This window comes from Rana temporaria, chromosome 10, assembly GCF_905171775.1.
Source record: "Rana temporaria chromosome 10, aRanTem1.1, whole genome shotgun sequence".
NCBI classification, from domain to species: Eukaryota; Metazoa; Chordata; class Amphibia; order Anura; family Ranidae; genus Rana; species Rana temporaria.
Window position 1 is genome coordinate 30,087,327 of NC_053498.1, and position 16,207 is coordinate 30,103,533.

The 16,207-nt window shown below is 48.1% G+C and overlaps 1 protein-coding gene across 5 annotated transcripts in view; it reads right to left on the reverse strand.

Moving 5' to 3' along the window:
- SYT3 (synaptotagmin 3) overlaps nucleotides 1-16,207 on the reverse strand; it is a 344,959-nt gene that overhangs the window by 69,765 nt on the left and 258,987 nt on the right. For 4 of the 5 annotated variants that reach the window (XM_040327474.1, XM_040327477.1, XM_040327476.1 and 1 more), the window contains exon 7: nucleotides 6,085-6,090. The exons of the other annotated variant lie outside the window; for it this stretch is intronic. In XM_040327474.1, the coding sequence (XP_040183408.1) occupies nucleotides 6,085-6,090 (6 nt within the window). The remainder of the gene's footprint in view (nucleotides 1-6,084; nucleotides 6,091-16,207) is intronic. 5 annotated transcript variants of the gene reach the window in all.

Here is a 16,207-nt window from a genome sequence, read left to right on the forward strand (position 1 = left end):
TGCAGCTTCTCTGGGCTGGATGGAAGAATTGCCTCTGATGTATGAGATCCCAGGTTACTGGAAGATGTATTGGAGGCCGCGTACCTAGTTGTAGCAGGGTCGTAAACCCTGGCCTCCTCGGTCGTAACGGTATTAGTACAATAACCGTGGCTGAGGACCTCCGAAGTCGGGACAGGAATCTTGTAATCCGAGAAGTTGGAAGAAAAATGTACCCCAGCTCGAAGCTCCATGGAAGAGCTAGGCAGTTTGTCCCTTCGGCTGATGGAAAGTGAGCTCTGGACAGGAACCTCTGACACTTGGAGTTCTTTGGCGTGGCCGCTAGGTCGACTTCTGGTATTCCACAAGTTTTCGTAAGAATGGAGAATACCTGTTGGTTCAGGGACCATTCGTTGTTTGAAAGTGTCTCTCGGCTTAGGTAGTTGGCCAACGAATTCTGTGTTGCCGGGACATACACTGCCCATAGATCTAACAGGTGCACTTGTGCCCTTTCCAATATGGGCAAGCTTCCTCTTGAAGCGTGCGACTCCTGATGCCCCCCTGTATCTGGATACATGACACCGCTACTTGTTGTCCATCCTGATCAGGACACTCTTCCCCTCTAGAAGAGGCGCAATGGCCAGGAGAGCCTGAAAGGCTGCTCTGAGCTCTAAAATATTTGACACTATGCCCTGAGCCCGAAAGTGCCACTGTCCTTGGGCTACTTGGTCTAGATAGTGTGGACCCCATCCCCCCTGGCTGGCGTTCGATGTTACTACTTCTGGACTTGGGGGAACTATTGGAATGGACTCCCTGAGGTTGGACGGGTGTGTCCACCACCATACTAATTGCTTTACCCAGTTCGGGATGTGAATGGTTTGGAGTATTGACGTTCCATTCCACTGCCTGAGAAAGGAGTTCTGTAAGACTTGCATGTGTCACAGGGGCCACTGTATCAAAGGTATGGATGCTGACATGGACCCCCGGGTACTGAGGCAGGCTCTGACAGTAGACGTCTGGATGATAGCAGATTCTGTACCTTCTGGAGTAAGGGCTTCAGCCTCTCTTGAGGGAGTTGCACCCGGTACAACCTGGTATATTATTCTGCCCCTAGGAACACCCTGACTTGCTGAATGCTCTGGGTGCTGAGGCGATGCCGAATGGGGGGCACCAAAATTGGAAATGAGATTGATAGATTGAGAACCGAAGGGACCTCTGGAAGGCGGGATGATCGGGACGTGAAGGTAAACGTCAGAAAAATCTAGGAGATAGCATCCAGTCTCCCACGTCCACTGTCAACAAAATGGACTGAAGGCTTTTCCAATCTGAGGGCCTCTATTTTGATCGTCTGTTGAACCTCTTTAGGTCCAGGACTGGACGTAGATCCCCTGTTTTTTTTTTTTTTTGTACCAGAAATAAAGGGGAATAAAACCCCCTCCCTTTCTGGTGTGGAGGTACTTGGTAGGCTGGAATGTGTTCCCTGGCAATGTGCCCATGAATTTCCAATTGTGACCGGTCTTGATAGAGGATAGTGTCCATGAATCTGTTATACGAGTTGCCCATATCCGAGCGAATCTCTTGAGTCTGGTGCCCACCTGAGCTGGGTGGGCAGACGGACCCTCAAAAAGGACTTCTGCTGTTCCCCGGCTGTGATAGCCTTGGCTTACTGTAAATACATGGAGGGTCGAGTATTCCAGTCCCTCCTAAATTTCCTGCCGGGACGGTAGGATCTAGCATCCCTGTACTTGACAGGAAGATCGCGTCTGTAAGCGGGGCCCTTCTGGGGCTCTGGTCTCCTATCGGAGGGAATCAGCCCGGATTTTCCCCCGGTAACCTTGGAGATGACCAAGTCCATCTTTGTGCCAAATACACTTGAGCCGCCATATGGAGTTTTGCACCAGTAGATTTTGATGCTGTCTCCGCTATCCAGGGTCTCAGCCATAAGGCTCTTCCCAGTCATGAAGTCGCCCCCTCAGGAGCCGTAAGCCAACTTAATTTCCCTGCAGGGAGGAGAATATCTTCCCCTGGTCGGCTCCTTCTAGAATGGAATTCTCAATGTTAGCCGCCCATGCAGCGATAGTTTTAGCTACTGCCGCCGTGGTGATAGCCGGCCTACTAGCGTCTCCTGTCGTGGAGCAGGCTTTCTTCAGTTCTATATTGATTTTACGATCAAGAACGTCCCGGATGGTAACTGCATCTTCAATCGGTAGAGAAACGTCTCTAGCGAGTCGCATTAAAGATGAATCGACCGTAGTTGCATTGATCAAAGAATTGATCCTAGACTCCCACAAGGGGTACAATCTGCAAACTTGTTGCTCATACTGGGCCGCTTATGCGATCTCCCCCACTCATCCTTTATGAGGTTTTCCAGCTCTTTGATGAAGGGAAATGATTCAGGGCCCCCTTTTCAGCACCAGGAAATATTTCTGAACCTTCAGAGGTTCTGCCATAACCCCTTCCCAGCCGATCGCTTCCTCGACTGAATGGGCAAATGGTTCAACTAAAGAAGAGACAGTCCGACGCCTGCTCACACTCCTCATTCTTAGAGAGGGTTTTTGCAGCCTGGCGTAACGGCCGGGTGCTGGGCGATGTGCTTGGGGAAGGATCGCCCACAATTGATCCCTGTGCGATTCTCCTAGGAGCTTAGTATATACTCTGGCCTCTGAATCCTTGGTTACTTCAATGAAGCACGAGCGGCAGGCCAATTCCCCTGGCAAGGCTGGCGCCCCGCATATTTGGCAAACATTTGCTGTGGTGCGGGTAAGATAGCTCCATCTGGGATGAAGGTAATTGTCTGCGGTGGGACCGACTATGACAGGAGTGGCTGTGACGCGAGCGGCTATGCCTTGATTGAAGAAAGCAAGAGGGTAACCTTGAGTGACTTCTTGCGCCTTCTGCCGGAAGCATGGCTAGAATCTCCCTCTGTGCCGCAAACTTGCGTCTTTTGACCCGATAGGGCTACCAAAACTGTAGCGTCAGTGGCCAAGCTCTCTTTTTTGTCTCTTCTCTACTTACCACCTTCTGGACGGCCTCTATACCTGGTCAGCTGATGGTGGTCTGCGAGGGCAGTGGCCCCCATGAGGATAGCAGGGAGACAGCCCGGAAAGGTGGGAAAAAAGAGAGAAGGGAAAACATTACAATATGTCCCCCCCCCCAACATTTATATTTATTAAATATAATGATTTATATACATATATCTATCCTTATTTTATTTTTTATTTTTTGGATTATATTAATTGTTTAATTATGGATATACTTTCTCCTATAATATGTTATAAATTAATATATAAATGTATTATATCTTCTATCCTATTTGTTCCTATTTTTTTTTTTTTTGGTTTTTTTTTTTTGTGTAATCAATTGGCCCAGGCTGAACTGGGACGAGCCTGCACACACCTGGTGCAATCTTCACTCTGAGTAGAGCAGAGCAGCAGGACTGCAGCCAGAACTACAGAGCGATAGGAGTGTTTCCTTTTTTTTTTTTTTTTTTTTTAAACGGCGCCGCCATTTGGAAGAGGGCAGAGGAGACCGGCGGCATCATCACTGAGCTGCGTGCATGCGCAGAGCGCTGAGGGGTACGCGGCGGTGACCCCGAGAGTATGGGGTGTCAGAGGAACCACAGGGCTCAGCAGAGCTGAGAAAAAAACAACAGGCAGGCAAAGGTACAAAATGGACTAACCTTAGGTGGCAAATGTAATGATACAAATACCTTTGTGGAAGCACACACTGCACTGGAAGGAAAGACAGAGCGAAAGTGGGGGCCACTGCGAGATTTGAAGCTTCTTTAAAGCTTGCTACAGATGCCAGTATAATTCCAGAGCCCCTGAGACCACCAGAACGGGGGTTCCCACCATAAAGCTCATTTAGAGACTGTACAGGAGGGACTTCCAAACAGGAGAGGCTGAACCTGCTGGGGCGATCTGCGGTAAGAGGCATGCTTCTTGCTTGTTCGTCCAATCTGTCAGGTGAGGATAAAAAAAGAGAATGGTGCGGGGCGTCTCCCCTTCAAATTTATAGCTAACCAATCCTGTCAGGTTGTGGGGGCGGAGTCACAACCCAGTGTGTGCTGCCATGAATGCGTCAGGAAAATCAGTTTTCAATTGCTTTTTCTCCCTTGTTAACAAATGTTGAGATAAACTCACCCACACAAGGAGGGCATTGTTTTTTTAAAAAGTCATTCCACTCATAAAATTGCATTGTGAGCTGCAACACGACCATTTTGTATAAAGCTGAAAGCAGTGGCTACATATGTAAGGGTCAGATATATCTGCTCCCGAGAACATACTGCATACAATAAAGAACTGGGATTTTATGTGATAGACCAACACAAAGTGCCACTAAAAGCAAAACGCTATCTGTGGTGGAAAACTAACACTGCACATTACCCTGAACACACCATCTCCACCGTGAAACATGGTGGTGGTAGCATTGTGTTGTGGAGATGCTTTTCTTTAGCAGGGACAGGGAAGCTGGTCAGAGTTGATAGGAAGATGAATGGAGCCAACACAGGGCAATCTTAGAAGAAAAGCTGTAAAGCCCTGTACACACGATCGGATATCTGATGGAATCTAATCCGATGGATTTTTTATCAGATAACCGATGAAGCTGACTTTCATCAGTCTTGCCTACACACCATCGGTTAAAAAAATGATCGTGTCCAATGCGATGACGTAAAACACGACAACGTGCTGAGAAAAATTAAGTTCAATGCTTTTGCGCATTCGTCAACTTGATTCTGAGCATGCGTGGATTTTGACCGATGGATTTCCCCACAGACGATCGTTTTTTTCGATCGTTTTTTTAACCATAAGAAAGATTTAAAACAGGTTCTATTTTTTTCACCGATGGATAAAAAACCGATGGGGCCCACACGCGATCGGTTCGTCCGATAAAAACAGTCCATCGGTCCGTTTTCATCAGACGAACCGATCGCATGTGCAGGGCTTTAGAGTCTGCAAAAGACTCAAGACTGGGGCGGAGGTTCACCTTCAAGCAGGACACTGACCCTAAACATACAGCCAGAGCTACAATGGAATGGTTTCGATCAAAGCATATTCATGTGTTAGAATGGCCCAGTCAAAGTCCAGATCTAAAGCCAATTGAGAATCTGTGGCAAGACTTAAAAATTGCTGTTCACAGATGCTCTCCATCCAATCTGACAGAGCTTGAGCTATTTTGCAAAGAAGAATTGGGAACAATGTCACTCTCTAGATCAGGGGTCTCCAAACTTTCTAAACAAAGGGCCAGTTTACTGTCCTGAAGATTTCAGGGGGGCCGGACTGTGATCATTGGGGGTAGAAAAGGTCCCTACATCAGTGGGAAAAATAATACCCCATAAATACGCACCATTATTGGTGTCAGTGGGAGGAATTATGCTCCATGGTTGATGTCATTTGGAGGAATTGCACCCCATTATTGATGTCCTTGGCAGAGGCGGCTCTAGGCTTTGTGAGGCCTTAGGCAAATCTGAGACATAAGGGCCCCATTCATATCCATAATGGGAAAAAGAATTCAAGCGATAAAAAGCCTAAGGTGGCCTAAGGTGACCACCTAATTTGCCTAATTAGAGTGCAGCCTCTGGTCCTTGGCCCCATCGTTGGTGTCATTGGGAGGAATTGCGCCCCCTTCATTGGTGTCAATGGGGGAAATTATGCCTCATTGTTGGTATAAGTGAATGAAATAGTGCTCCATGGGCCAGATAAACTCAAGTAAGGGGCCGCATCTGGCCCCCGGACCGCAGTTTGTAGACCACTGCTCTAGATGCGCAAAACTGGTAGAGACATCCCTCAAAAAGACTTGAAGCCGTAATTGCAGTGAAAGGTGATTCTACAAAGTATTGACTCAGGGGGGCTGAATACAAATGTACTCCACACTTTTCAGATATTTGTAAAAAAAAAAGAAAGAAAACAATTTATCATTTTCCTTCCATTTCACAATCATGTTCCACTTTGTGTTGGTCTATCACATAAAATCCCAATAAAATAAAATTATGTTTTTGGTTGTAACATGACAAAATGTGGAAGATTTCAAGGGGTGTGAATACTTTTTCAAGGCACTGTGCAAACAAGATTTTTTTAAATACTAGCACAAGCTGAAAAGATTACTTACCTTATGCTGATTTTTTGATAAGCATGTGTAAAAAGATATTCCCTTTAACAGTGTATATAGAGAGTAACACAAGGGTTCAAGGTGCTCATGCACATGCCAATCCGATCCTAAAGCTGGTCACACACCAGATGAAAAATTTTGCACAAAATTCTGCTAAAGAACGTTCATTCAATTTCCTTATTGTTAGTGGAATCAACATTTGTTTTTGACCACGGTGATGAGAAAATTTGAAGGAACAGGATAGAATTTTCTTCCTCAAATGAATTTCTAACAATGTGTGCGGCTTTTAGTCAGGAAAGTCCAAAAGCAAACTAAATTTTGAAGTGTGACATTTTCCAATGACATTCATCAAGTCAATAAATATACTGAGAATTTTCATACTCATTTTTGTACAAACAATTAAAAAATCCACTGGTATATGGCCAGCTTAAGATTTCCCACTTAGAGTTTTAATTTACAAACACAATGAACATGAGTTGGGCATAGTGCGTATAGTGTAGTGTAAAAAAAAAAAAAAAAATGGCAGGGGGTGGGGAGATGGGGAGATGGATTAAATATAAAAAAAATTAAATTATAATTTAAAAAATGATGGACATTTTTGCTCAGAAAGTAAGTACTCTGTATAACCTTGTCAGATAAAGAGGCAGGGCTTTATCTTGACTTGATGTAAACTGGGCTTGACTTTTCTTTAAAGGGGTTATAAAAGTACAATTTATTTTCCCTAAATATCTTCCTTTACCTTAGTGCAGTCCTCCTTCACTTACCTCATCCTTCCATTTTGCTTTTAAATGTCCTTATTTCTTCTGAGAAATCCTCACTTCCTGTTCTTCTGTCTGTAACTCCACACAGTAATGCAAGGCTTTCTCCCTGGTGTGGAGTGTCGTGCTAAAAATGTGTTTTTTATTTTCCTTGAACATGATTGGGTGTTTTTTATAAAGTGAAATTTAACCACATTCGCAAGCTATGAGGAAACTTCCCTTGCAAAGTGTAACTTTACAATACCTGTCGCCGAGAATGTGTTTCCAGCACGACGGCATCATGCTGATTCTCGGCGACAGGGTGCCGACATCTCGCACTCACTAGAATAGAAAAAGCACATTCCAGCGAGCGCGTCAAAGAAGTGACGGGGATCCGACTTGGATTTCCGCCAATTCTAACGACGGCGTTTGGTATGAATCATGAGGGGGAACTCCACGCCAAATTTTAAATACAAAAACGGCATGGGTTCCCCCCCAGGGGCATACCAGGCCCTTAGGTCTGGTATGGATTGTAAGGAGAACCCCCTGCGCCGAAAAAATGGCGTGGGGGTCCCCCCACAATCCATACCAGACCCGTATCCAAGCATGCCGCCTGGCCGGTCAGAAAGAAGGAGGGATGGGCGAGCGCCCCCCCTCCTGAGCCGTTCCAGGCCGCATGCCGGTTTTTTATTTCAAATTTGGCATCGAATTCCCCCTCATGATTCATACGAAACGCCACGGATAGAATTGACGGGAATCCAAGTCGGATCCCGGTCGCTTCTATGACGGCTTGTTTCCATCGCGGCGAGACGGCTCGGCGCTGGCTCCCGCGATGGGGCTCGTAGGTGGTCAATCTCGCCGAGAAAGAGAACGAGATTGACACAATATCGCGGTCACCTACAGTACTTGCAAAGTGAACAGCCTATTTACTTTTAGTAAATCACCCTCCATGAGGTTGTTTTGGAGACTAGTCCAGATACTTGCAGGCACCACATTACATGGGTTGTAAAGCTTAGTTTTTTTAATTTCTAATTAGGTTCCTTTAAGCTAGTGCATTGTTGGTTCACTTACATTTTCCTTTGATTTACCTTCTAAATGTTTATTTTCTTTGTCTGAATTTCTCACTTCCTGTTTCTCCTCAGTAAACTTGCCACCATCATCCGAGCGGTGGTTAGTCAGCCAGAACAGCTTACTGAGAAAGAACAGGAGGAGAGAAATTCAGACAAAGAAAAAAAAAACATTTAGAAGGGAAATGGAAGGAAAAGGTAAGTGAACCAACAATGCACTAGCTTAAAGGAACCCATTTAGAAAATAAAAAACAAACCTTTACAACTCCTTTAAGCCCCCCCTTCTTGCTATGCTGTTTTCATAAGGTGCGTTATCGCAAGTGCATTAAAGCAAAGCATTTCGTTATTTACCATGCGCTGTGCTAATGCGGGCCAGAAAGCAGACCCGTATCTAATTGTTATTCTCATAAGCCCCATTTTTCATAAAATCTCACATTTAAATTGATATCTTACAGAATAAATCAATTACTGACATTTAAATCGGTATGTTGATAGAAAACAAAAAATGCTTCCAAAACTGAATTGGTCAAATTAAGATCCTTTCTATAAACCTGGTTTCAGTTACTAAAAGTACACAATTAGAAAGCAGGATAAAATCACAAATGAGCAGCAGCATGGGGTGATATGAAAATACTCTCTGATAGGAACATCATTAAATCCGCCATAACAGAATTATTCCTGCTGGGTTGCCCGTCGTTAATTGACACATTACCAACGAAATAAAGAAATTCAATAGCAACGTGATTGATGCAGCATTCCCCTTACACTCTTGGGGTTTTTAACATAAACAATTTGTAAGGGGGGGGGGGGAAGGCATCTGCATAGGGGAGGAGTAGGCAGCCGTCACAGAGGAAATATAAGAAAATGTTTGTCAGGGAGATGCGAGATACTGGAGGATGGAGTACCCAAGGAAATCTGCTTACATATTATTCTCAAGAATTCTAGTCTCGTTTATCACGTCTGAAAGCAGACCTCACATTAAAACCAATAACATAATCTGTAAATAATATTGAATTTTAACTTAAAAGCTATGTGTACTCTATTGTACAGTTACCCACTCACCCTAGTCCTCCTGAAGACCTACTAACCAAACCCACCCAACCGCAGGTTACATACTTTGTTGAGTAGGGCAACCTTGGTGTCAGGTCACCAGTGGCCAGGCGACAAGTGCACCCCGTTGGGGTCAGGGATGCACCACAGGGTGGTGAACCCTATAGCCGACTACTGCTAGCAGAGACGAAGTGTGAACCCAAGATCACCCAGGGCGCGGAGTCTAAGACCCAGTTTTGTATTCACCAGAGCCCCTGATGGTGGGGATGGCCTTGGCCGCAACTGGATCCAGGTCGCGACCCCGAGATTCCCTAGGTCACACTCTGCAGGGAGAGAGGGGAAGCAGCCAGCAGGACAAATGGTGGTGATGGGTAGGCCGAGGTCAGGGCAACAGGCAGACAAGGATAACCGTGGGACAGGCAAATGGTCAGGGGCACAGGCAAACAGGAGAAGTGAGGAACAAGCCAAAACGGTACACGGAAAGATGAATGTAGCACACTGCAAACAGGAACTAGCAAACTACACTGTTTAACAGCACTGCAGACCTGTAGAGCAACAGTTATTAAAGACTTCCTGGAATGGCCTGGGTGGGGCCATACAAGAAGAGGAAGTGATAAAAAGGGAACCAGAACAGAGTCAGGCCTCTAATGAACAGATGGAAACACAGGTAAGCTGCCAGGCTATTGCATATCCATGACACTTGGGCTACTTCAAATCTGATATCTTCTGCATGGGTTGCTGCCTGCACAGTGATCCTTACAGTCTTTGAAGTGGGATATGGTCTTTATGAATCTATTAGGACTCACTGCTGAGAAAAAAATGTGGCTGGAGTTTGGAAAAACTGGAGTAGACCATGGTGGTTAGGTATCTAGAGATGCTGGAGAGTCTAGGTCTAGGACACCTAGGAAGGGTGAATAACATCAGGTTTAATTAAAGTTTTCTTACTTTTAAATCAGGTAACTTGAAAAGTAGCAAAAAACTACCCCACCCATCTAGGACTACAAGAAAAGTCACATAAAGGATCAACAGACTATAAAGCTAAACAAGTGAAAGATGGGAATTGACTTTAACTTGGTTCTCCACCCACAGGAGAACACTCCTAATGCAAAGAGGTCTCTATGATTAAGCCCCACACGGGCAAAATGCATTTGGGGGGGGGGGGAGTTCTTCTATGGGCAGAGAACCAAGCTAAAGCCAATTTCCATAATCTTTCACTTGTTTAGCTTTACAGTCTGCTGATCCTGTGTGCAGCTAGGCCGTACAAGCCTTCTATCATGCAGTATCACCAGCCACAGAACTTACCTTTGGAGCAATAGTGTTTTTTAATTTACACCTTCCCAATATGTGTTTGGTAGGCGTTCTTTGGGGAAATAATTTGCCCTTAAATTATAACTGTAGCGCCTGTGTACTTTATGGTACCGGTGCTAGTTAAATTTAAGGGAGATCAGAGTGTAGTTAAACTCTGATCCAAATTGTTGAGTGCAAAACAGGGTCTCTGTCTCAGCTTGGCTGTGCTGTAGGCTATTCTGTTACACTGGGGTGTTCTTCCAACCCCGGTGCTGCAGGTGTAAGGAATGTAAAGTCGAGGTTTGGGTGCTTTTTCCCAGCGTCCAAACTGGAGGGTTTGGCCTTGCTGTGTGTGCTGGGGAAGGGTATTTATGAGGCAGACACCATTGGTTCTGGGTCTTCTTCGTCCAGTGTGGCACCCACCTTTAGGGTGGCCACATTACGGTGCCCCAGCGTTATGGCCTACCTGGCCGGGGCCTGCGTGCCACGCGGTGTTCCTTGTTCCGGAACCATGCTGGCCCAGAGCATCTGAACAGCGACGGGGACCCAGTGAGTGACTGAGTTCCCACCTTCGGTGGGGGGTCAGTCAGAGGAGCACCATTGAGAGGCTGGCGGTCCAGGAGGGCCTGGACAAACTGGCGAGATCGAGGTGGCCAGACACTGAGGGATTGATCACCTGTCAGTCGGTACCTGGGCGACAAGTTGAAGGAGATCCAGACGTAACTCATCTAAGGAGGGATATCTCCAAGAATTCAATCCAGAGAGGGCCTGTGGCAGAGGTATCTTTCTGAGGCTCACCGAGGAGGGTCTGTGGCAGAGACTTTTCCTCAAGTTCACCAAGGAGGGTCTGTGGCAGAGACTTCATCCTACAAACGTTCCAGTGATACTCCGGCTGCCAGGTCAGTGAGAGAGGCCTGTCCAGGTACACTAAACCCACTCCGGCAGGAGTGGCGCAGAGAAGTGTTACGCTTGGGAGCAGGACTGTTTCCTATCCTCACACCTGAATCTGCTATTCTCCCTTCTTCAACTTTACTTTCCTCACCACAAGTTTACTGTTGTTACCCGGCTGGGTCATTAAGAGCACAGCAAAGAGCACCTGTTGTGGACATTCCTTTACTTCTACTAAATGCAATACGCATCATTCACCCCTAGGAGTTTGGAGGAGCCATGAGTTAATTTGCCACCCAAACAACCAGCAGCTCCAATGGGGGTAATGCTACATAACTAAAGGCAAACTTTTTTTTTTTAATTTTGGATAGATTTTACAATAAAGGCAATTTTATTCAGTGCGGCTGTCCAGAAGAAATTCCTCTGTGTTTGCCTTGTGCGTCTTGTTTGCCTTGTGTTTGAGGAAATCAGGGTGGGGGGTTCACTGACAATTTTTGAAGGACTAAATCGAACTGTTAAAGGGTTGTTTTGCCATCTGTACTAGACCACATTGGGAACCAGTCTTTAAAAGTACAGCGCAGCCAATTAGGTTGAACCTATGTTTGGAGTAAACCAGCCCTGTCTGCTGCACTGAACTTGTAGATGAGGACTTGAACAAGGCACCCGTTCAGGAGGAACCACACCCAAACACAGGGCCTTTAGCACCACAGTAGTTTCTTAATAATAGTTCATTATTATAGCGATCACAAGGAAAAAACTTTATGGCTACACATCTCTGGAGTATAACTTACAATAATGTTACAGGAGAACGGCCTCTGTTGGAGGGGTGGAGGTATCTTGTCTAACCACACTGTACTGGCCCACTGGAAGGAATCCTCAGCATTGGACAGTGTCCCTACTCGCCAGAAACCTTTCCTGCCCTAAGCATTGTCCCTAACCCATGGGTTCCTTGCCCTAACCTGCCAGTCAAAGCGTGGCCAAATGACGTGGGACCTCCTATTTAAAGGCTCCCTTGTTAAGATGGCTGTCTGAATTTTTGTGGGAATTTGGCATCAAATCAGAGCTCTACTTTCCGAGGGAGGATTGAAAGAACTCCATAAGGGGACAACTTCCCTTATCAAACAAATAGAAAATATTCGCCAGCACACCCATGGATCGTAGATAACGTCCAAAAATGTAATACAAAAAAGGCATTACAAAAAGTGCAACATTTCGAGGCCACGCAGGACCTCTTCGTCAGGTAAGTAATCAGATTACTTGCCTGACGAAGAGGTCCTGCGTGGCCTCGAAACGTTGCACTTTTTGTAATGCCTTTTTTGAATAACATTTTTGGACTTTATCTACGATCCATGGTGTGCTGGCGAATATTTTTTATTTGTTTGTTTTTTGTTTGATGGTTCCAGTGCCCAGCTGGTGATCGTTTCAGCACCCACCTTCTTTCTACGTTTTCCAGGAACGTGTGCGATTGGAATATTTACATAAATTCCATTATCAGACTCCTCTTTCCCTGTAGTATGGACACAGTGCCATCTACCGGTGGGAAGAATGCTTGCACCTGCCTCCCTCCAAAAGTCTTGGGTGGAATGACTTTTACAAAAAGCAGTTTAAACCTATGGCTATAACTAAAAATCAGAATCAATTGGCTAAGTGATTAGCATTCTTGTTTTGCATTCCTAGACTCATGCATTGAACTTCACTTAGGGCACTATATAACATTCATAGTTTTTCCTTGTGTTTGTGTCATAAACAGGTTGGCTTAGGTGGTAGCAGGGCCGGCGCTACCACTAGGCGGATTAAGCAGCCGCCTAGAGCGCACTGCCACCTAGGGCGCATCCCTGGCCTGTCACCTACTCATCACCGCTGGATGTAACCTCTGGAGCTGCTGTCCCTGTGCGGTGTGTCTTCGGGAGTGTATACTGGAGTTCCAGAGGAGAGGGAATGTCTGCTGCCAGGGATAGTGCAGAGGCGCGGGGAGGAAACTATCACATCCACATGCAGTACACTGACAGCTCCCTCCCCCGGCTCCCACAGCGGCAGAGTTGTTTGGCGGTTCAGGGATCTGATGCCGAGGAGCTGGGCCGCCTCCTTCATGGTCGGGACTCGTGAGGGGGTGTGGCCAGCCAAGAGATGATCCCGCCTTTCACTGGGGGATGGAGAGCGGAATGGGCGGCCTCAGGAATGATAGCAGGTCTTTCTGGGCAGAGCAGCAGGTAAAAAAAAAAAAGGTTCTAAAAATGCTGTTTTGTTTTCACCCAGTCCTCTGCCCTGCTGTCACCCAGTCCTCTGCCCTGCTGTCACCCAGTCCTCTGCCCTGCTGTCACCCAGTCCTCTGCCCTGCTGTCACCCAGTCCTCTGCCCTGCTGTCACCCAGTCCTCTGCCCTTCTGTCACCCAGTCCTCAGCCCTGCTGTCACCCAGTCCTCAGCCATGCTGTCACCCAGTCCTCAGCCATGCTGTCACCCAGTCCTCTGCCCTTCTGTCACCCAGTCCTCTGCCCTTCTGTCACCCAGTCCTCAGCCCTTCTGTCACCCAGTCCTCTGCCCTGCTGTCACCCAGTCCTCAGCCCTGCTGTAACCCAGTCCTCAGCCATGCTGTCACCCAGTCCTCTGCCCTGCTGTCACCCAGTCCTCTGCCCTGCTGTCACCCAGTCCTCTGCCCTGCTGTCACCCAGTCCTCTGCCCTTCTGTCACCCAGTCCTGTGCCCTGCTGTCACCCAGTCCTCAGCCATGCTGTCACCCAGTCCTCTGCCCTGCTGTCACCCAGTCCTCAGCCCTGCTGTCACCCAGTCCTCTGCCATACTGTCACCCAGTCCTCCGCCATACTGTCACCCAGCCCTCTGCTGTCGCCCTATCCCCTGCTGTCGCCCTGTCCCCTGCTGTCACCCAGTCCTCTGCCCTGCTGTCACCCAGTCCTGTGCCCTGCTGTCACCCAGTCCTCAGCCATGCTGTCACCCAGTCCTCTGCCCTTCTGTCACCCAGTCCTCAGCCCTGCTGTCACCCAGTCCTTTGCCCTGCTGTCACCCAGTCCTCAGCCCTGCTGTCACCCAGTCCTCTGCCCTTCTGTCACCCAGTCCTCAGCCATGCTGTCACCCAGTCCTTTGCCCTGCTGTCACCCAGTCTTCAGCCCTGCTGTCACCCAGTCCTCCGCCATACTGTCACCCAGCCCTCTGCTGTCGCCCTGTCCCCTGCTGTCGCCCTGTCCCCTGCTGTCACCCAGTCCTCTGCCCTGCTGTCACCCAGTCCTCTGCCCTGCTGTCACCCAGTCCTCTGCCCTGCTGTCACCCAGTCCTCTGCCCTGCTGTCACCCAGTCCTCTGCCCTGCTGTCACTCGGTCCTCTCCCCTGCTGTCACCCGGTCCTCTGCCCTGCTGTCACCCAGTCCTCTGCCCTGCTGTCACCCAGTCCTGTGCCCTGCTGTCACCCAGTCCTGTGCCCTGCTGTCACCCAGTCCTCAGCCATGCTGTCACCCAGTCCTCAGCCATGCTGTCACCCAGTCCTCAGCCCTGCTGTCACCCAGTCCTTTGCACTGCTGTCACCCAGTCCTCAGCCATGCTGTCACCCAGTCCTTTGCCCTGCTGTCACCCAGTCTTCAGCCCTGCTGTCACCCAGTCCTCCGCCATACTGTCACCCAGCCCTCTGCTGTCGCCCTGTCCCCTGCTGTCGCCCTGTCCCCTGCTGTCACCCAGTCCTCTGCCCTGCTGTCACCCAGTCCTCTGCCCTGCTGTCACCCAGTCCTCTGCCCTTCTGTCACCCAGTCCTCTGCCCTTCTGTCACCCAGTCCTCTGCCCTTCTGTCACCCAGTCCTCAGCCATGCTGTCACCCAGTCCTCAGCCATGCTGTCACCCAGTCCTCTGCCATACTGTCACCCAGTCCTCCGCCATACTGTCACCCAGCCCTCTGCTGTCGCCCTATCCCCTGCTGTCGCCCTGTCCCCTGCTGTCACCCAGTCCTCAGCCCTGCTGTCACCCAGTCCTCTCCCCTGCTGTCACCCAGTCCTCAGCCCTGCTGTCACCCAGTCTTCAGCCCTGCTGTCACCCAGTCCTCTGCCCTGCTGTCACCCAGTCCTCTGCCCTTCTGTCACCCAGTCCTCTGCCCTTCTGTCACCCAGTCCTCTGCCCTTCTGTCACCCAGTCTTCTGCCCTTCTGTCACCCAGTCCTCAGCCATGCTGTCACCCAGTCCTCAGCCATGCTGTCACCCAGTCCTCTGCCATACTGTCACCCAGTCCTCCGCCATACTGTCACCCAGCCCTCTGCTGTCGCCCTATCCCCTGCTGTCGCCCTGTCCCCTGCTGTCACCCTGTCCCCTGCTGTCACCCAGTCCTCTCCCCTGCTGTCACCCAGTCATCTGCCCTGCTGTCATTTCTAGGTATAGAAATTATATTTTAGCGGTATAGAAGTTTTATTTAAAAAAAAATTGGGGGGGGGGGGCGCAAGTAGCTGGTCTCGCCTAGGGCGCAAAATAGTCTAGCACCGGCCCTGGGTGGTAGCCACATAAACTGGCCCTATTTTGTGAAACTATAAACCCTTCTGGGTCAAGGACAAATGTGAATGGTCTATATACACTCCAAGCTGATGCTAAATTAGACCATGCCATGATAAAATTAGTCAAAAACTCTGCATTTAAGGCTAGAAAATGTTTCCCCATTGGCATTCCTTCTCTGAAGCCAACTGGTTGCCAAGAACACCAGCCCTCTCCAGTTTTCTGCCTAATGAAATGGGAGATATCCCCCCAAATGATGACCCTCGGCTTCATCTAGCAAAAACAGCAGTGGAATTGAGTGACGGGCATCACGCTCTACTTTTCAGCAGGGTACGCTTTGTATTCTCAGTGTAAGCCTTTCATTATATACATAACTGCACAAAGGGTGGCTTTGCAGCAGTCACGCGTGATCACCCTATGAGCCTGTCCACAAGCCAGTATGACAGATTACTCTGGTTTCTAATAAAGGTTATTTTGATTAGAGAATTGATTGGACTGCAGCCACTCAAGAAGATGAAGTTAGTAGAGGAAAAAAATAAAAGGCCAGCCTGTAGAATGGGTGGGCTCTGATATCAGAAAGACTCATTTGTGCATTGCTTTGGAAGTAAATAGATTAT